The sequence below is a fragment of the Cyrtonyx montezumae genome, unplaced genomic scaffold (genome assembly GCF_038088225.1).
Source record: "Cyrtonyx montezumae isolate F1298 unplaced genomic scaffold, pur_monq_1.0 scaffold_2, whole genome shotgun sequence".
Lineage (NCBI taxonomy): Eukaryota > Metazoa > Chordata > Aves > Galliformes > Odontophoridae > Cyrtonyx > Cyrtonyx montezumae.
The window spans coordinates 4,453,794-4,475,604 of NW_027071936.1; the positions used below are offsets into that span (position 1 = coordinate 4,453,794).

General features: G+C 38.1%; 2 protein-coding genes across 3 annotated transcripts; one reads left to right on the plus strand and one right to left on the minus strand.

Moving 5' to 3' along the window:
- Positions 1-880: 880 nt before the first annotated feature.
- FGB (fibrinogen beta chain) lies at positions 881-6,754 on the minus strand. The gene is made up of 8 exons (XM_065736310.1): positions 6,602-6,754; positions 5,296-5,499; positions 4,495-4,678; positions 3,689-3,916; positions 3,044-3,157; positions 2,340-2,462; positions 1,880-2,165; positions 881-1,174 (listed from the first exon to the last, which is right to left on the minus strand). The coding sequence occupies exons 1-8, from the start codon at positions 6,713-6,715 to the stop codon at positions 946-948; spliced, it is 1,482 nt and encodes a 493-aa protein (XP_065592382.1). The 5' UTR covers positions 6,716-6,754; the 3' UTR covers positions 881-945.
- Positions 6,755-10,422: 3,668 nt separating this feature from the next.
- Positions 10,423-21,787, plus strand: PLRG1 (pleiotropic regulator 1). 2 transcript variants are annotated; one of them, XM_065736308.1, is made up of 15 exons: positions 10,423-10,488; positions 11,394-11,500; positions 11,704-11,846; positions 12,840-12,893; positions 13,660-13,753; positions 14,245-14,335; positions 14,523-14,624; positions 15,162-15,254; positions 15,591-15,740; positions 15,857-15,958; positions 16,406-16,508; positions 16,990-17,098; positions 17,789-17,928; positions 20,411-20,604; positions 21,578-21,787. In XM_065736308.1, exons 1-15 carry the CDS (start codon positions 10,480-10,482, stop codon positions 21,635-21,637), a joined length of 1,551 nt encoding a protein of 516 aa, XP_065592380.1. In that variant the 5' UTR covers positions 10,423-10,479; the 3' UTR covers positions 21,638-21,787. The 2 variants fall into 2 exon arrangements, with proteins under 2 accessions (XP_065592380.1, XP_065592381.1); XM_065736309.1 differs by lacking the exons at positions 10,423-10,488; positions 11,704-11,846 and having other exon boundaries at positions 11,429-11,500.
- The last annotated feature ends 24 nt before the right edge of the window (positions 21,788-21,811 follow it).

A 21,811-nucleotide genomic window follows, 5' to 3' on the forward strand; every position in this document is an offset into this window, starting at 1 on the left:
TCTGTTCACAAATGAGAAAGTTCCATACAAAAATGCCAGTATGCTCAGACATAGTCAACCTCATTGTCTTGCTCCCTTATTGTACACCTGTCCATCTCTCTTTGCTACAATAAGTTTTATCTTGCCTGACCTCTGTCTTTCTGCACTACCAAGTCAGTGGCACTTCACCAGGCCTTGGTGCAAGCAAGGTGTTGATCTGGCAATGGAAGCAGCACGGGGCAGTTCCCTATGATGAGGCTGCAGTAATGAGCCTCAGAGTTATATTAGTACCCTGTCTCATTTACCCCTGGTAAGCTGTGAAGATAAGGGAAGAATATAACAGGCTTGATGGCTTGGGAAGAAACCAAAACAAAGGTGGGCAGGGCCTGGTGTAGCAGAAATGCTAAGTCATGGCTTGAACAAGTAACTGAGCACCTGGTGGGAAGGCAGGGCCAGGGTTTCACAGGTAGTTTCCCACGCCTTTGCGGTATAAAAGAAGAAAACAGTCCCTTGGTGGGATGTGTTTGCTTTTTCCCAGGTTATGTACAAATACCTAAGAATTGTGAAGAAAGCTTCAGTTTCAAGGCTTTATTTAATTTTTAGTGAACATTTTACAGTAGTCCAGTCCCTCTTCAGATTTTGTCTGAACTTCTTTGTAGAAGAGTGAAGCAGCTGTATTTTTATACATATTATCAGCCTTATTCTAGACCAGTACTTTTGTCTTGTGAACAATGAAAAATGGAACAAAATAGTCTTTGTGGCTTATATTTGTGGTTCAGATTTTGATTTTTCAGTTGCCATGGTGTTTCACTTTGGGTCATGACATGGTAGTACCTGCAAATTTGGTTCTCATATGTAAAGATAAGCATGAATACTGTACCAAAAGAAACCCAAAACAACAACAACAACAAAAACAAGGTACAAATATGAAAAAAAAATCCCTGATTCTATATACTTCGATAATGATTAATCTGGGAAGTATGGCTTGATTTTCATGCTCATCTTCTTCATTGAATACCACGACCCCTTCCAGTTCATCCATACAATACCATCATCTGTACCATGTTTTGCCATATCCCAGCTATAAGTCCCCCCCCAGTAGTATCTGCCATTGGGGTTGGCTGCATGGCAGCGATTGTACCACCATCCACCACCGTCTTCTTTGGAGCACTGTTTTCTTGGATCTGTAGTTAACCTGATGAAGTAAAAAGGGGAGATAAGTGTCACAGATGAACTGTAAGCAAATATATCTGAGTATGTATATGTGTCCCTGCCCTGAAATTTTTAATTGCAATATCATCACAATTTAAAGATACTAGAAAGCATGACAATTGTATGTATTCTCAAATCTAAAGAATTCTATTATTCTTAAGTAAGAGACATAGCACTTATTTTAGAGATAAAGAACTAAATAATGTCTTCTACAACTGAGTTCCCATCTCCTGAGTAGGCAGAACTTTTATTTTTATCATAATCTGACTCTCCCTTTGGGACTCGTCTTTGTATAACTGGAGTTAGTACCAATACTCCTACTTAACCAAAACAGTAGTCCTAAACAATACCACCATCAACCTCTGACAATGAGTATATTGTATTCAGACTGCCATTTTCTCTATTGTAACATAATTCCTGGAATCGATGGAATTCATGATTCCTGTTTCTTAGTTGGTTATAGAGCAGCACTAATGTAATACAGTTTTACCTCCTCTTTGGCTATGCCAGTTCTGCCCTAAGCTGCACCAGTATAGGATGAATGCTTGGCTAGTAACTTGAGAAAACTTATTTTAAGATACTATAAAGCACTGTGCAAACTATCAGAAAGTTAGTTGAAATATTCTGTATTTTTTTAAATAGATACGTGCAGAATAATTTCTTTTAAATGTCTACTGCAAGTACATACCATCCATCATTGTCTCTGTCGTAAGTACTGAAGAACATGCCATTGTGAACTGTCATTGTCCTGTTTTCTCCATGCAACTGTGAAGCTCCTTCCATCAGAGCATTGCCTGCGTTGCCTTTGTAGTTACTAACGGAAAGCTGGTATTTGTTTCCTTCATTATGTATGGTGAAACCTCCATAATGAGCTGATACTTTATCACCATTCCAATCTTCCATTTCAATTAAAACTTTAGTGGGCCCTATCTTGGTAAGTTGGCTGATTTTGTCATTTCCAAGCCAATATTCACCTGAGAAGTAACAAATGAGAGTTCAGTGAAATCAATTTCAAAATATCCTTCAAGGCAACTTTATAATCTGCCTTCAAGTCTGTCAAAGTCATTCTTAAAAAGTCAAAAAGCTTCAAGAAATACAAGAAAACTGTTTCACTAAGCACTCTTCATGTTTTATGCTCAGCTTTTTACCTGGTGTATCACAGTATTTCTTCCCTCCACTCTTTGCAACATTTCCAAATCCTCTCTTATATTCATCCCATACTCTTCCAAAATTAACACTGCCATCCTGGCGGTTCTGAATCAAAGTCCAACCTAGAGGAATAACAGAATATAAATTAATTAATCTAATCATAATTAGATTAATTATGAAAGGAGCATGAAGTCTTAAGACAGAGCCCTACTATCATTATCTCAAGACAAATGCTACAGGTGACTTCTTTGGAGCAAGACTAAGTTATGAGTTCTGCCTTGCCATTTTTACTCACACTGAAGCAGTGCCTTGCTTCATGAGGAAATGTAGAAAAAGCAGAAGGTGAGGAAGTGCTTCAGGTTTTTTTTTAGTGTGTAAGTAAGAAATGGGTAAGAAATGAGCCAGATCTTCCACTTCTGTCCACCATTACATTGTCAGTTTTAGCTATAGTAAGATGTGTTTTTATTTACTTGCCCCTTCACAATTATTCATTTGCAGTTTCATTATAGAAATATCATGCTGGATATCTGACCAACATGACTTTTTTGAATAAGTCAGGCTTAATTCTCAGATAACAAAATTCTCAAATACAAAAATTGTAACTCCATATTAGTTTCTATAAATTGAAAATTACTATTATGTTTTTTTCTGTTTCAGCATTCTTACTAATTAATATTTAAAAAAATCTTTATTTTACACTAACCTCCATTATCTGTTTCCATATCACAGTAGACTCTGTATGGCTTGGTAAAAGGATCTGGCTGGATGATGTACATTTCAGACGTTTCACCTCCCTTTCTGTAGATATCCTCGCATTCTGCAAGAATAAACCAGGAACTGTGTTACTGAAAGAGCTCTGAACTCTTTGAATTGCTGATTACAAGGGACTGCTTTTAAAGAGGTATTTAATTCTGCTTTGATTTTAATATCCATAATAAACCATTTGGAAGAATCAAGAAAGAAAGAACAGCATTCCTGGATTGTTCTATGTTTCTGGATAGGCATTTCTAAAAGTTCAAGCCAAGCAACCAAAGACTGTATATATTTCAATGACTTTTTGAATTAGACAAGCTTGTAAAGGAAAAATCTTTCATAACTGAGGAGAAATAAAGGGTGCAACTCAGAGAGTCACAAACATACCACCTTCATCTTACGGAAGGTAAACCTGAAGACCAGATACTGGGTAAGAGGATTTTTCCATATTGAATAATTATTCATCTTTTCTGCTACCCTAATCAGTGTCACAGGTTTCAGAGGAACAATCACACCAATAGAATGATGCATCCATCAACTTGCATAGAAATATAAAGATGAGAAGAAAGAGTAGTCATTATAGTTAAATAAGCACCTCTGCCTGAAACCACTGGTATATTACAGGAAACAACACAAGGAGAACGGCAGTAGTCTGTCTGAGTTGCAATAGCATTCTCCAGTTTCTGTATCTTTTTGTGTAAAGAATCCACAACTGCACGAAGGACTCTGAGGCTAGAGGGAATGTTATTGTCCAGGTTATCCTTTATGTAGTTGTAATGCAATTCCACTTCTGTGTTATACTCAGAAAGTATAATATCATTGTCTAGAAAAACAAATAGATGAGAAGTAGGTTAGTTTTCTATGTTTTCCAGATGAAATAATGAAAAGTAACCTGTAAGCAAAATTTGAAAATCTGCTTATTTTCTTCGTGGGGAGGAAGGGTATGCATATATTTTGATTACTTTTCCACAATGTATAAAATTATACAAAGATTCCTGGAAAACTCTTTGTTATAAAATGGTTATTTCTTGGAAAGCTAGTGTATTTGATGATGTTGCTGTAAGAACTAGTTCTTGCCAAAGAACTATAACTAGCTTCTTCACAGAGAGCCATGCTGCCAAGACAGAAGCTGGGCATAAAGGAGTTGTATGGATGATGGACCACAGTATATAGACTTGGGAAAGCAGGTAAGAGAAGGGGAACCCTTACATTTAGAGTCCTCATATGAATCTTGACTTAGTATAGGATCCATTCCTTTGCTTCTCTCAAAGGACTTTTTTTAAGATTTCAGATTACATATTTTTAACTTTTTTTTTTTAAAGAGTACTGCTGGCAAGTAATAGTAGAAATATCAATGGAGCTGTAATATCATTAACATTAATGCTTCATAACAAAATGTACCTTTTCTTTGTTTTTGTGTCTTTACCAGTTTATCATCTATCATATTCACATACTGATACATAGTTGTAGAGGTGTCAGAAAATTTGGCCACTCTGTCTTTCAGATCACGCAGAACTGATGTCACTGTTTTTTCCTGTTTTAGCAATGTTGTTTGCAGTTCACACCCAGTTGGACACAGTACTCCCTTAAAAAAATAAAAAGGGCCATACATAAAGATCAAGACAAAAAGAGAAGTTTCTAAACCAGTCAGCAAATGACTATACCTTTGGAAACTTTGAATAGTTAGTAATATTTGACTACATATTTAGGCATTTAGATAAGGACTCTTAGGTAAGACATCTATCTGCTAAAACAAAGCTGCAGTTTGCAAATGAGGAGGGAGTGCTTAGTCCCCTCGAGAAGATCCTTTTGTTGAAACCATTGGGCAAAGCCACCCTTTTGGGTCCAGTATCGACTGCTTTTTGTTTATCTGCACAGTTAAATGTTCCTGGAGTTAAGGAACCTGCACTAGGACTACATTCTGTCAGGGACAGCTGGAACTTTGCATATAACCTGCTCCTTTCTTCACCTGCCTCAGTTAATCATGGAGTTTCTCCTCACCTTGGCTTTGTGTATCTCTCATAGGAAATGGTTGCTTACATTGCAGAAATAGTTATCTCAGGAAGCTAAGCACTGTGGAAGCCTGGCCAAATTCAGACAGAAAGAAACCAAGTTGGGCTGCTCTAAATGCATGACTATCCTACAATCATAGAAAAAAACAATGTCTTCAGCACCATATCAACCAAACAGGCAGACACCTACCAGCTCCTCAAGAGGATGCTTGCAGCCACCAGCATCCGGGTAGATGATCCGCTCCTTCTTCATGCCCTGCTTGTCCCGTTTTGGGGGCCGGGGCTGGTACCCTGTGCCAGAGATGGGTGGTGCCACAGGCCTGGGTGTGGGGGCTGATTCTCGCCGTTTGTCCAGGGGTCGGTGGCCTCGAACATTGACCTCAGGGGTTTCCTCCTGCAAAGCCAGGCAGAGGAAGCTCTCTAAGCCTGGGCTGAAGCCTGCCTGCAGCCAGGGCCCACCCTGGAGAGAACACTGCCCGTGCGAGGCCTAGACTCCACCGATAAATACAGCACTCCATCTTAACAATTTCACTTCCTTGAAATATTTCTATCTTAAAGTCCAGCCTGAAAGTCTAGCAAGGAGACTAAGCCATTTCTTGAAATGAAACCTTTTGAATCATGGAACAAATGCATCAAAATCTTCAATGACCTCCAATCTCATTCAAGCTTAGCTACAAATAGCAGAAATGTGTAAGAATTAGAGGCTTCAAGGAGTTCCAAAAGTAGGCAGCATGCAAACCACAAAAGGGATGCAAATGACATAGCAAGGTAATCTCACCAGTAGTCAATGCAAACACACAAACACATCCTGTAACAGAAAATAATCTCACTGCTGGTCACCCCGACCTATTTCATATTGGCTGGGATTTTCAAAGTATGAAGAAGAAAACTTACTAAAACTGTAAATAAAATTTCTCATTAAAATATTCTAAATAAAGCAAACTAAATATAGGTTAAATTATTATTTTTGACTGATCCTCACTGCTTACCTATTGGTCTAACGATTATCACCTTTCCATTTCAAACATAAATCACATTCATTATCTGGTAATTCATTCTTTTTTTTTTTTTAATGCCTGCTGAATCCATAGGAAAAAAAAAAAAACAACTGTCTTTTAGGTAGGACATAAAAAATTACACATTTCTACACCTTTGCACATCACAGATGAACTGTCTAAAACATCACATGCTAGCATTGCTAAATAAATATCCTTAAATACATTTAGTTAAATAACTAATCTTACCAATTTCCATTCTACATCTGCTCAAAGAAAGAAAGGAAATAGGAAGAGAGTACATCCAAAACCAGAAAATAGCTGTTGCACAATAAAATATACATGAAGAAATAACTAAAAGATTATTTCTTTGAGTGAAAGAAGAATATGCATGTATTGTATTCTAACTGAGCGAACTCACATGAGCCAAGTAAGTCATGCACACAATTAAACAAAATTTATCATTCTCTTATTATCATCAATTCTAATCAGTATTACAACCTCATCATCATATTCAGTGGATGCCTGGGGTTTAATGGCAGGGATGGAGAGCAGGAGCAACAGGAGCAGCTTCATGGTGCTGCTGGCTCGAGCTGCTCGCTGACCTTCTCCCATCAGCAGATCTGTCAGAGCGAGATCCTCTCTGTTCCTATATATGCACGTGGCCACCCCAATTTTCCAGTGATAGTGATAGCACCAACCCTTCACTGCAATCACTGCTCTGTTAATATTTAATTTTTCTTTTCCCTGTGTGCCTAAATACATTTGATGTTGAGCAATTTCTCTGGACAACTCTTATCTGCATGTCCCAGAGACCCCTGTGGCTGCTGGCATCAACTAACTGTTTAAATCCTTAAAAGTATGTCCTACACATATTACACAAGATTACCGTATTCTCAAAAGTCACAAGTCCTGTAAAACAGCTGACTGGGTGAACGTCCAAAGAGAAGAAATACTGTCAAATACAGACTCTGATGGCTCCTTGCTTATTTTCTCTCTGCTGAAAAGTGGAATATTTCAGAAATATCAGATTACATTTTAATTAAATTCACCTCATACCGAATGTTTTTTAAGCAAGTCTGATAGGACCTGGATAGATATGCAAGCCTTCGGCCTCTTTCCGTACAGTACATCTGAGTAAATCAGTTTTCCTCATGAGGAAGCATATGTAGTACCTCAATGAATATCCTGAAAATTCAGACTGACAGAAGATCCATGTTTTATCTTTACTTCCATTGCTGATAAGCCTCCTCGTGTACTATGTGGTTTGAGTATTTTTAATGGTATTTTAAAATAATATGGTATGAGGTTGTTGGTAATCATAGTAGAATAAACAAATGCTTTCTGGTGCTTTTTAAGAATGTGGCATATTGCTGCTCCCATATAAGTAGATTTAACATTTCAGTGCCTGCATGTCCCTTGATTTTCTCATGTATATAAACAATTGAGTTACAGTGAATTAATCAAATGTGCAGAATGAAGGTTAGCACATCTCTTTCAAGTCATTTCTATCAAAGTCTGAAGACATTAACAGGAGCAAGCCATGGGCTGAGCTTCCATTTCAGAGACCAAATGGGTGGTGAGGTAGATTTTGTGATAAACAAAAACAAGAATAGCTAAAATTGCTTGTTTTAGGCCTTCTTCCTGTATTTGTGCTGTTGTCAGAGTTCTGATAAACTATGGAGATTCCCGAAATATGAAAACAGTTTAACCTGGCTAGTTTAATTATTAAACAGCTTGGCCCCAAATCAGCCATGGCTCAAGGAGCTCTTACTATCCTGAATTTGATCCCTCGCAAGAGAACAAACCTAACACTGCTAGATTTGGAAGAACATGAACTTCTCTCTACAGGAACTAAGGGAAACTGTCTTTGGCCAAAACTGTTGTCATTAGCACGTTGTTTACATGAAAATGTGCCAGTCAAGATACTATATGCCCATCACCATCACAGTTTCTGGGCATCCCCCAACCTTAAATGCAATTTTCATCACACCATACCTGACAGAAAGTTCAATCACCACTATTTTATGTATAAGGCAGAGGCACAGTGATGCTGAACCTCTTGCCCAAGGCTAACAGGTAGCAGAACAGTGGAGAACTAACCTGGGGTCCCACTAGCCCTGAACCAGGAACTCACCTCTAAATTATCCTTCCTTGGTCCATACACTTCTTAATGATATTTGCATTTAATTTATTCTGAAACCACCACCATGTTATGCAGCAACTTTAGGTGCCATTCTTCAGGCACTCGGTGCTCTCTGGTCTGTGGTGGCCAAAAGTGGCTGCATCCAAGCTCAGCATGCTTGGCTTGGGAATCCCCCAGCTTCATCTGCTTTCCAATGGGATTTCCCCTATGAAATTTAGCCTTTGACCCTCCCCACTCCAGTACTTTTACTGGCTTCCCAGGAAATTACCAGGACCACATGAATGAACCATATGCCTATCATGCAAAGGCTGGTGTGTGGATTGGGCTTGAATAAGCAGCTGTCCTTGAAGGAGCTGTATCTGCACCACAAGGTTTTTTCCAGCAGAAGCTTTTCTGAGCAAAACTCCACCTGCACAGGGACGTGACTTACACTGGCAAGAAGTGCTTCTAGTATGAGACAAAATCCGGAACTGCAAGAGGAACAAGATATACCGGCAAGCGTGCATTCATATAACAAATATTTTGGGAAGCGAAATTTAATCTACGTTAGTTGGTTTCTTGGATATAAGATGTAATTTTTCTTTGATGCTTGCAATTGTTGCAGCTATGCTGACATTTCATAAGGACTGAATAAAGTCTTACAAACAACCAAGAACATGGTTTAAGCTTCTTCTGAAAATGGCATCAAGGAAGCTTTCACTCCAAACAGGATACCTGATCTTTTTTTCCTTGTGTTTTCTTCACGTCCTCCCCATCTCGTGTGGTTAATGGGAAGTTCTTCCTGAACTCATATAGTGGTGATACCACAACAAATCTGCTATGAGGATCTGTGAAAACAAAGCATTGACCTGACAGTGTTCCAGGACATCTCTCTGTACACTGGTTTTGTCCTGGCAAGGTACTTACTGGCAGAGACACGTGTGCTTTTAGTAATGAATTTTTGTGTGCTGCCTCTCATGTTTGCTCTGCCAAATCGTCTGCTCATGGTGCAATACTCTTTACACAAATCCCATCCTTGGATGTTGGCTCCTCCAGGCTGAATGTGTCCCAGGGTAGTTTTGATGAGGGGGAACAGAACCTTCTTGAGCCACTGACAAGCTGTGACAGTAAATGTAATTTTGAAAGGAATCCAGTTGTTAGCAGCTGATTTAGAAATGTTCTTTGAAGCCACTGGTGTTGGACATGTATTGTGACAGGATTACTCTAGAATTAGATTTTCATCTCAGATGTCCTCTTTCCTTCCCTTTACTGGTAATAATTATTACAAAGCTTTCTTTCTTGTAAATGAGAATTAATGTTATCTTCATATTCTGTAAGAAAGTTCATATACATTTATGGGGGGCATCTACTTTGGTCGTTAAAACAACACTGAAATGTATTCAATATGCCAGTCATCTTTCCATTAGTAAAAAATGACACAGCTTGTACTTGGTGGCATTATAGCTGGAGTTGACATGCAAGAAAACATCAAGCAGCTGCATTCAAGTTGAAACAGAATAAACTGAATATTTTAGTGAATACTGTTGGCATGGTTTTTTATTTCTTCTTGGAATTAAGCTGCTAGGAGGAGAAATAATATATATGTATTACATTACACATTTATATATATAAATAATCTGTTACATATACACATGTATGTATGTATGTATGTATGTGTTACATTTACATACATACATATACATATATATATGTATGTGTAACATAGAGTAATTTGACGTTTGATTTTCTAAAGCACTGCAAGGACATCAAGGTATACGATTCTATTCCTAATCTTTACTTATCAAAAAACTACAGGGAATCGTGAAATCTAACTGTGTGCTAATAACTAGCTTATCTAAGTGTTCTTACAAAACAGAGATACTTATTTTTCAAGGAGTGCTACAAAGGTCTGTATTTCAAGCGGGTTTTTCCTGTAAAGATGCGTTAATAATGAACCTGATTTCCTTCAGCAGAAGACAGAACGCAAATCGCTAAGACTGCACGTGAAACGAAACGTTAGCAGACAAACCCTGCGCGCCCACGGGCCGCCCGGGTCCCTCAACAAGCGCAACACCGCACTCTGGCGTTGCCAGCCCCTAACTGCACCCCGCGGGACTCGAACCCTCCACCTCCGCACCGCCCCGGCCCGCGCAGCCCGGGCCCGTACCGCGCGCCCGCCACGCGTCACTTCCGGTGAGGCGCGGGGCAGGCGCCGGAAGTGCCTCCATAGCTGTCGGAGGAGGGCGACGCCGCCATGGTGGAGGTGAGCCGAGGGTTCGCGGGGTGACCGGGCTGTGCGAGAGGAAGTGAAGCGGTGCGCGTGCCCTCGCTGCGGGGATGGCCCGTGCTTCTGCCTGCCTAGGCCGCTCCGGGGGCAGCGGGATGCTGGCTGGAGGCCTGCGGGGCCTTCTCGCCGGGCTCTGGGCTCTGAGGGGCTGTGGCAGCCAGCGGGCGGCTGTTCCGTTCTAATGTCGCTGAAATGCTGTTGGTAGGAGCACGTAAGATGCCAAGCAGCTGCCCGTCGTAGCGGGTTTTTTACAGAATGTCATCGCTGTCCGGAAATATTGCTAGATGTTTGCCTCGTAAACACTCGGCAAGTGGGCAGACAGTATCCGGGGCAGGAAAGCAGAGCTTAGTGGTGAAACCTCAGTGTAATGGAGCAAGGAGGCTGGGCAGCTGAAGAATATCTAGAGCCAGAAGTTTTTAGCGCAGTTTCCAGTTTATTGTTGCTGTTTGTGATGTGCAGAACAACTACAGAGAGTTCCAGTTTTGTATACTGAAGGAAACTCATATTCCAATTAGACTTTTTTTTTTTTTTGTGCCCCGAGGGGAAGATAGGAGTTAAAGCATGAATTATGTGTAGGTTAATACCTTTACATTCTACTCATTTGGATGTGAATGAGATAATAACTTTTATTTGCTTTCAGTAACAAGGATAATTTTAAAAGGATAAGAAGCTTTGTCTTGTTTGATCCCACTATTACTTGTACTAAACAGCACTAGATAGAGTGTTAAATTTTGAGTTTCCAGGAGGAACAGTGTTTTCTTTTATGTAAATAGGATTATATCACTTGTAAGTCTGAAATTGCTACTCGATTTATGTTTCAGATTTCAGTTTGTCATTTAGGCATGGATGAATTTATTTAAATACACTTTCCTTTATTTTAGGAAGTCCAAAAGCACTCTGTGCACACACTTGTGTTCAGATCTTTGAAGAGAACCCATGATATGTTTGTAGCTGATAATGCCAAACCTGTACCGTTAGATGATGAAAGGTGAGTACTGTGGTTGAGTTTTATTTTGTTAGTGATCACCCAGGTAGGAAGTTTGGATGTTTAGTACAATCACCAGTGTAGTGTAAGGGAATTAAAAATACGAAGATTGTAAAGTTAGCTGTATGAAATGTTTCCTCTTTTTAAAACGTTTCAAAACTTAAGAGCAGTTCAAAAATCAGGATTATGCTCTGTTCCTCCAACAGCCACAAAGTAAAGATGGCAGTCAAGCTGCGTACTGAGTACGGCTCAGTGTTGCACATGCCTACTCTTAAAGAAAACATGAGAGAGAAAGGAGGTCCAGCCACTGGGGATCCCTATGGACATAAACAGTATTCTGGAAATGAAGGTTTGTTATTCCTAGTAGAGTGTTTGCTCTTTGTTTTGTCTTAGTCTCACTAGTCTTCTATCTGAAGACTGCATTGTTAATCTTTTCTCTTTGCACAGAAGGGGGTAGGGAGGGACCTGGCCTTTTTTATTTATCTTTGGAATAATTTTAAGTGATGTAGAAGGATTTGAAGGAAATAAAAATACCTATTTTTCACTCTTTGGTATTTTCCTTGCTAGAGTCACAAGATTTAAGTGATTCAGAACAAGGAGAAAGTTTGTTTCCACAAGGAAATAGTAGGAGATTTAACTCATTAATAAAATGAGCAAGTTTTAAGGTAATGTTAGTGTGTGCTGTATTTGGGTGTTAAAAAGCTGATAATGGTCAATTATGTGTTTTGTGTTTATTTTTGTTTGTTTCATATAATTTTATATAGGTGTGCAACTATTAAAACAGAAAAATCATTAGTTGAAAAACACTCCGGTTTGGTGTTGTATAAAATAAGTATGCATTGGTCTGATCTGTATAGAAACATCTGAAGACTGCCAGATGCCTTTGTTGAGGATTTATCTTACAGAATACTTTCTATTTGAAGTATTCTGTGACTTAAAAGCATTGAGAGACTGCAAAAATACTTTAAGGAAACAAACTTGTGCTTGCGTTTTTCTTTTCCGATATCAGGCACAATTAATCATCCTCAAGTGGCTTTTGTCAAACACTGATACTGCCTGTGTAGTTGGCTCTCTTTCCATGGTATCTACTTCAGAAGGCATCTTTGACAGCATGAACATCTTTCTCACGGGAGAGTGATTGTCCCTTTTAGTAACAAGTGGTGCTACTGATATCATTTTACTATTGAGGTCTAGAAATCTGAGATAACCAAAACAAACATTGATGTAAATAAGAGGTTAGTAAGTGTAATTCATTAGAAGTGATTGCTGGTTTCTACTGATTTGCATGACCTACTGTGTTTAACTCAGTTTTGTTTGAATGTATTATTATGCTGGTCTTTAGGAGAGGAACTGGAGTATGTGATAACTGGTACACATCCGTATCCACCTGGGCCTGGTAAGTAAAGTTCTGTGTTTGAATCAGGTATGTCAGTGTTAAACCCAGATTTCTCTGTTGTTCGTTGTGGTGTTTCTTGTTTTAACCTTGGCATCTCACATGAATGTTATCTTTGTTGTCAAGTGCCAGAACATTGTCTAAGGGAAGAACTAGAGAATTGAAAGTGAATAAATTCGCTAGTCTACACCAGAGCTATACTTTGCAAAGTGGTTTTTGGTTTTGGATGTTTGTCTTTTTTTTGTTTGGTTGGTTTTCCTAAAGCAACCTAATCTTCTTAGGATTAGAGATTACAAGCTTCAGTCTGAAATTCTCACCTCATGTAGGAGTAAATCTTTCGTATCCCTGCAGTGCTCCAGGATATCTGAAGTTACATAGAGACCATACACTAATAAATAATGATACAAGAGCAAGACAGCAAATACTTGTCAAAATATTATTTCTGTGGCGTTTGGATTTTCACAATGGTTGAGACTGGATAAAAAGTGTAACTACTACTAGATAAATTTATTTCATTTCTGATGATAGAATCATACTGTTTTCTTCTCTAGAAATTGTGTGCTTCTGTAGGTAGGACCATAATCAAAATTACTGTAGATGTGACTCTCATGTGGAAAAACAACATTGAACAACTGTATTTAATATTACAAATGCATGACACGTCCTTGCACACAGGTGTGTGTGTGTGTGTAAATGTGTTATGCAATACGTTTTCCTGAATTTTCTTTTTAGTGGTTGTCTTTGATTTTGCTGTGTTGTTTTTTCCAAGGTGTGGCTCTGACAGCAGACACTAAGATCCAGAGGATGCCTAGTGAATCTGCAGCTCAGTCCTTAACTGTAGCACTTCCTGCTTCTCAGTCCAGGTACTTCTGTGTTACTTCATTAACATTTGTGTAATATACAAGAATCGCAAGGCAAAACAAAGTACTTTGAATATTCAGCTTTATAAATTAATAAAAGACCTGATCTAGCAGTTGGCAACCCTGTCCACAGCAAGGAGTTTGGAATTAGGTGATTTTTAAGATCGCCTGCAACCCAAGCCATTCTGTGATAGGATTTTAAGGTGGTCAGGCATCATCTTGGTGTATGTTCTTTGGCTGTCATTGGAGGTAATGGACAGAAAGTGGAGAATGGGGAATTTGGATTACATAGAAGGTAAAAAAAAGAGGCTTGGCTTTTGGGTGCTTCTTGTATATTGAGTTGATCCAAGACTGGAGCAGGTTGCCCAGAGAAATTCTGCAGTCTCCATCCTTGGAAATGTTCAAGACTCACCTAGACACTGCTTTGTGATACCTTATCACTTGATTGAAATCAACCCTGTGTTTTACAAAATAACTGTTTTCATTTGACCTAGGTTGGATGCAAATCGGACAGCTGCTGGTGTGGGTGAGATTTACAGACATGCTGGGATATCTGAGCGTTCACAGCCTCCTGGGATGTCTGTGGTGAGTTTGTTGCATGTCTGACTTGAAATACTGGCAGGTGCTTTGGGTTTCATTTCTGCATTGTGTGGAGATCTCCTTACTACCTAAACTTCATCAGTGCTGAGATGTCAGGGAAAGAAGGTTTTAAATTGCAAGTGAAGAGAGGTTATGAAGTGCAGATGGGTGTAATCTTCTTTTTAATGTACAGGCTATGATGGAAGCTGGTGGAAACAAAAATTCTGCATTGGTACCAAAGAAGGCTCCAACCATGCCCAAGCCTCAGTGGCATCCACCTTGGAAACTGTACAGAGTAAGTTGAAAACTTACGATGTGAACGTAGATGTGAAAGTGTATGAATTAAGTTCTGTTACAGTTTTGTTTTAGCACTGTTCATCTAAATACAATACTGTGCATGAACAATTGATCAGAAAAATCTTCAGAATGCTGTAGTATTAGTTAAGTGTAAAGCTAGTAGTTAAAATCTTTTTTTTGATAAACAGTTGATCTCAAAGGAATTTGTGTTGATTCTGCATACAAATGTTAAAACATGTTGTATGTAGAAATTAAGACAAATTACACTTCAGTACAGTCTGCCAGTCTGTACGTGTTGAAGCATCCTGTTATGGTTGTAGAAGCTTCTTTACAGAAGTATTTCCTACTGGGGAAGTAGATTCCCTATTCACCACACTCCCAGATGTGGTGTACAGCATGTAAAATCTCATCATTCAACCAAAGTAGAAATAAAAATCAAGCTCTCTTCAGATCTAATCTGAGATTTGTTATGGAAGTTATATTGAGTGATATGTGATATTGTCTCAGATTTAGGAATTTTTATCTTTTTCCAAAGGTTATCAGTGGTCACTTGGGCTGGGTGAGATGTATTGCAGTAGAACCAGGAAATCAGTGGTTTGTTACTGGCTCTGCTGACAGAACTATTAAGGTAAGAGATTGGAAGAAGGTACTGACAAGTGAAGATGTGGAGGTTTTTTTTTTGTTCTTGATAATTTTCTTGAACCCTTGGAAAAAGTTTCTCAGTTGATAGACACAGAATGCTGTGTACAGAACTGCAAAATGTTTTTATTTTACTTCATAGTCACAAATGGAAGAGAATTTGTTGAGTATTACTAGTACTTGAGATTTCATTTGTTATTAGCTGGAGAGCAAGCATTTCAGTTACTATAATTTTTAATGTTAATTCATTTTACCCGGATTCCTTGCCCACACTATTGCTCTGTAGCTTTTAATTGTCTACCTCAAAGAAACTGTTTTGGTGCAGATTTGGGACCTTGCTAGTGGCAAGTTGAAATTGTCTTTGACGGGGCACATCAGTACTGTACGAGGAGTGATAGTAAGTGCAAGAAGTCCATACCTCTTTTCCTGTGGAGAAGACAAACAAGTGAAATGCTGGGATCTTGAATACAATAAGGTAAGCTATAGTTTCTTAAATTTGAATTAACTGGTAGTGGCAAATATAAAAATAAAAGCATTTGAAATATTCTTATAAAAATTTGTTCAAAGCATATATTTTTTTTATTCATCTAGGTTATCAGACACTACCATGGTCATTTAAGTGCTGTTTATGGTTTAGACTTGCACCCAACAATAGATGTCCTGGTAACATGTAGCAGAGATTCAACAGCACGAGTGAGTATTACTTTGTGTTTTAATATACTCTATTTGTAGAAGGGACTAGTTAACAGGAGTTAAGAACTCATATTAAAATGAAAACATGACAGTTCATGATAACTTCGTTTTCCTTTACAGATTTAAAAACTAAGCCTTCATTTATACCCTAAAAATTGTCTCCAAATTATTCCTTAATTTACTAGGTTAAACCCTAAATATACAGGATCACTCTGTGTTTTATGTGCATATCTAGAAATGTAAAGGTAGGCTCCCTGCTCTGCTTGAAATTTACCCATCGGGACAATTAGTCTTGTGATGAACTGTTTGGTGAACAAAAAAATTTAAGGACCGTATTTTAATCCCTAGGCATATGGCAGGGAGTTAGTGTAATCAATTACAGTGTCTAAAATACATCAAATATATACCCTTCTTGGCCTCTTTGCTTTTTTTACTGTGATTTCACAGATTTGGGATGTGAGAACAAAAGCCAGTGTGCACACGCTCTCAGGACACACAAATGCTGTAGCAACAGTGAAGTGCCAAGCTGCAGAGCCACAGGTTATTACAGGTAGGGTGGGCATGGTTTTGCAAATATTGTATGTAATAAACCCTATCTTTCCTGTATGTGTCGTGTATTTCTGTGAGGTTCAAGTCTGTTCTCTTCGTTAATTTATTAAATTCATTTCTTGTTAGCTTTCTATTGAAAATAGTCCGTGCAATGATTAATTATACCATTAATAGTATGAAATAAGAAAATATAGCTATGTATTGTTTGAATGTCTTTCTGCATTTCCCATACAATAGTTAATGAAAAAGATACACTTCTTATTTATGTCAGAATAATGCCTTGCTCAACTATGTACTCCTTTGCATTTCAAGCTGCATAAGAAGATTGTTACAACCCAGTATCTTTCTCTTCTGGACTGGAATTAACATCATACTTTCTTAACAAAGATATTACTAATTTTACATTTCTCACAAAGTTTTGTTTGCTCTATGAGGATAATGATGATAGCATAAATACAATGTGTTGGGTTTTTTCATTGCAGGCAGTCATGATACTACCATACGACTGTGGGATTTAGTGGCAGGAAAAACTCGTGTTACCTTAACAAACCATAAGAAGTCTGTAAGAGCAGTAATACTTCATCCAAGACAGTAAGTTTTCCTCATTCTTTTGCCCTCTTGTAATTCATAACATTGGGTGGTGCTGGAAAGCCAGTGCGAGCTGACTAGGAATAGCAGGGCATAATAATGTAAACACAAAACAAACAAACAAACAAAAAACCTAATAAGCATAAAATGCTTAAAAAATGTATTTATCAGTAAGCTATTTGTGTAGCACCTTTTCTGTTCTGGCCTTCCCAGGTATTGGTTATCATACCCATATTGTATTGTAGTCCACAGAGTTTCTTATGCATGTGCTTTGACATGTTCCTTGAAAAGTCAGCAATGCTGCGCATGATGTAGCTAATAATAATTAATGTAACTGAATGATTATTGGCAGAAAGATACTCATTTTTGTCAAGTTTCACAGATGTGAATAATGCTAATGGAAGGTGTTTTTTTTTTTTTTTGTAATATATGCTTCATTGCACAAGATGTTTCAATCTAAGTAGCCTTAAAAAAAACATAAGAAAAAACATATTTGCATAAATTCACTTTTTTTTGCAGTGTTTCGTCCTTGCTTGTGTGGTTTTGGATACAAAGACCTGTTTTCCCCTCTGATACCTTTGCTGATGCTGCCCTTCTACTGAATTCCTACTGAATATTAGCTTTCACACTGTCCAAAGAAATCTTTTCTATCCTCTTATGTATCTTTAATATACTGTGCTTATTTTCTTTCAGTTATACATTTGCATCTGGTTCTCCAGATAACATTAAACAGTGGAAATTCCCAGATGGAAACTTCATTCAGAACCTCTCTGGTCACAATGCTATTATCAACACATTGACAGTAAACTCAGATGGAGTTTTGGTCTCAGGAGGTAAATGAGAAATGTACATTCATATTCCTTCCCACTCACTCTTGCTGTGCTGAATATGACTGAAGGTCCTTAGGGTCAAGATGTTCCCTTAGCTCTCTTGGACTTACCTGCTATAGCCTATAGCTTCATTTTGCAGGAAGGTAGAATCCCTTACATTTTTTGGTGCTGCTTGCCCAAAAATGTTTGAAAGGGGTCTGAAGTCTCCCGTAGGGAAAATGTTTCTTCCCAGTTGTTACAAGTCTGTGGAGTCCATCCTGTGTGATCTCATGAGTTTGAATTGTTAGAATCTTCTCAGGAGAAGACTGGATAATGGAAGCTGTTTTGTTAAAGACATGTTGATGCAGTGAGAATGGATAGAAGATATAGAAAGCTTGCTGTGCTATTTGTATCTAACTCATCCTTGAGGTGCATGCAGACATTGGTTTCTGTTGGTTTTAATTGGTTCTGAGGTGATATTGTTCCAAATTACTAGCAGAGCCTGGTTTTGGTTCTCTGATCTTTTGGTTAATTGTAAACAAGACTCAATTCACTTTATGACAGGATAGAAAGTTCAGTTTAAGACAGGTTTTGTGAGGTTTTTCAGAAGCAGATTCTTAAGAAAAGCATTTCTGTTTGTAACCAGAGAATAACAAAAAGCAACTGTTTTTAGAACAGTCCAGTTACAGCTCATTGTTTCAGACTGGGTTTGATCCAGTTTGGTACAGTGTATCGTGTAGTCTAGAGTTGTGGAGGGAAATGGAAATGCATTAAGCAGGAGTTGTGGAAGATAGCTAATTATATTGTCAACCTACTATGGCTTTATTTTTAACTGCATATGAAGGGGAGCCTTGGTTTTAAAATTCTGTCATTTGACAGCTGCTGCATTCATAGTGAGAGCAGGAACTCTACCAAATACTGGACTGATCTCATATTTGATTGTGTTATTTTGAAGGCCTTGTAGACTTCCGTGTTAGCAGCTGTTGAGGCTTTCAAAAGACCTGTTACTACTCCACACTAAACAAACACACACTGTTATTTTAGTGATTATCTGTGAGGGTTTTTTTTTATTTATTAAAATTTGAATGTAATCCTCATCCCTTTCTACACCTCCATGCTATTTACAGCAACTTAAAAGAAGTTTAAGCTGAATTAAAATAAGTTGAAGTTACCTTAGAGTGTCTTACCCTGAAAACACCCTCTTGAAATATACAGATTTTTCCACAGTTGCCAGCTAGACAAGAAATGAGAGTTTTAATAGATAAATAATGCTGTTGGAGTAAAATTATTTTTTAATTGAAAGATGCTCTCAAAGCAATTTTTCCAAATACATTTTTCAGATAGCTATGAATATCCTGATGCTACTAGCAGTTACAGCAACAGTAGTTTAGACTGGTGTTTGAAACAGAACCTCGACAACTATTAAGTATATGTCCTGTTAACAGGTTCCTTGATGTCTGTAATTTCCTTTGTGGCATGATACTTCAATTTTAATGGAGCTACTGAACTTAATGTTCAGAATACCAGTCCTTTCTTAGCTTCCAAAGCAACATACTGCAATTGCCTTGTGGGTTATTTGATTCAAAATGAGAAGAGATTCTGAGGAAGCTTCACCAGCTTACACAAGATCAATCTCCCTTCTTAGATAAGGAAAACAGAAAACGGAAAAACTTATAGGATGTTACATCCCCTTGCAGCCCACAATGTCAACTGTATCCTGGGCTGTATCCCAAGAAGCATGGCCAGAAGGTCCAGGGAGGTGATCTCACCCTTCTACTGTGTGTTGTGAGACCTCACCTGGAGTGCTGTGTCTCCTCTCAGTACAGGAGAGATGTGGACCTGTTGGAGCGCGTCCAGAGGAGGGCCACAAAAATGATCTGAGGGATGGCACACCTCTCCTATGAGGACAGGCTGAGAGCTAGGGCTGTGCAGCGTGGAGAAGAGAAAGCTCTGGGAAGATCTGAGAGCAGCCTTCCAGTATCTAATAGGGAGCTAAAAAAAGGGATAGACTCTTCAGCTGTTTTTGCTGTGGTAGGACAAGGGGAAGTTGTTTCAGACTAAAAAAGGGGGAGCTTTAGATGGGATATAAGAAAGAAAGTTGTTACAGTAAGGGTTGGTGAGGTTTGCCAGAAATGTGGTGGATGCCCTGTCGTTGGAAACATTCAAGGCCAGGCAGGGATCTGAGCAACCTGATCTAGGTGTAGGTGTCCCTGTTCTTTGCAGGGGAGCTTGGCTAAATGGTCTTTAAAGGTACCTTCCAACTCAGGTGGTTCTATGTCTGTGTTGTACTTGGGATGTTGCTTTCAGTTTTGGGCTTCTCACTACAAGAATGGTATTGAGTTGCTCAGGCATTAGCAGAGAAGAGGAATGAAACTGTTGAAGGGACTATAAAACAAAATTTATGAGAAGTGGCTGTGAGAACCTGTTAATGAGACTGATTTTAGAAAAAAAAAAAGTAGAAATTAACTGGTTGAAATACTAATTGTTTGCTTTGGCTTATTTTTAGCTGATAATGGTACTATGCATCTTTGGGACTGGAGAACTGGATACAATTTCCAGAGAGTACATGCAGCTGTACAGCCAGGCTCTTTGGACAGTGAATCAGGAATATTTGCTTGTGTTTTTGACCAGTCTGAAAGCAGACTGCTAACTGCTGAAGCTGATAAAACCATAAAAGTATATAAAGAAGATGATACTGCGGTACGTAGAAGTGTCTTTTTAATATATTTTCATGAAATCAACAGATTTCAAATAAATTTTAGGCACTAGTTTTACAAGCAACATTTATACACACTTGTTGAATCTATTTTATTAATATTGGAAAAGAATGTGTATGCATAAATTTGGAGAGGACAGCAGCTTCTTCCTTATTTCTTATTGACTGCTATACAGCAAAAAAGCTGTGCAGAAGAGCTGATGGACATGGAAGTCCTTTATGATTAAATTTGGCTAAATCTAATATATCTAATAGTGTATATTGTGTTTTGAAGGCACCAGGGGACTGCTTGATTGTAATCATGAAAACGTGAATTAGCAGGATTACATTTTGAATTTTTCTGTGTATGATTTGAGTTTTTTGAATATTTCTGTGTATGATTTGAGTTAAAAATTGTCCAAGACATATTACTAGAGTTTAGAGTAAGTAGAATTTTCAAACTGATGTTTTCAACTCTGAATCTGTTTACCAACGTGGAGAAGAGTAGATTGTAGGTTATTGGATTATAAAGATTTAAAGTGCTTTTTTTGTTTGTTTATTAAACGTTTTTTATTCAACTTTGGGATTGCTGTGTTGAATTACACTTGGAGCAACTCATTTTGCATTGGGCAAACTGTGTGCACTTTGATACTTGCCAAACTTGTGTGTCAGTGGAAGGACTGACTGAAATTCCTGCTCTTGTGCTTTGATCACTGAAGTGTTTTCTCTGAACTGCTACTGACAGCTTTGTGCCCAAAAAAAGAAGAAAAAAAAAAAGGCACACCAAGTTCTGTTGTGTCTTTCAGGCAGGAATGATACTATAATTTAATTTGGGTAAATGAATTAGGTAAATATAATGCTGCATCTAACATGGGAGTATATATCATATGTAAGTAATGTTTTAGACTAAACTCTAGTTACAGATTAGTCTAATGTTAAAAAAAAAATCCTTACTTGGCTTCTCTTCTTCCCTTTTAGACTGAAGAAACTCACCCTATCAGCTGGAAACCAGAAATTATCAAGAGAAAGCGATTTTAATGCGGCAACATACTTGTGCTGTAATTTTTTTCTGGCTTTTTTTGAGAGCTTTCAGTCATGTTAAGTTCTGCCTACAACAGCAGAGCAGGAAGTCAACAAGTCCAAGTATTTTCTTTTTCAATGTGTTTGCTAATAAATTTTGTTTCTTTCTTTTTTTGTCTTTTTTTTTTTTTT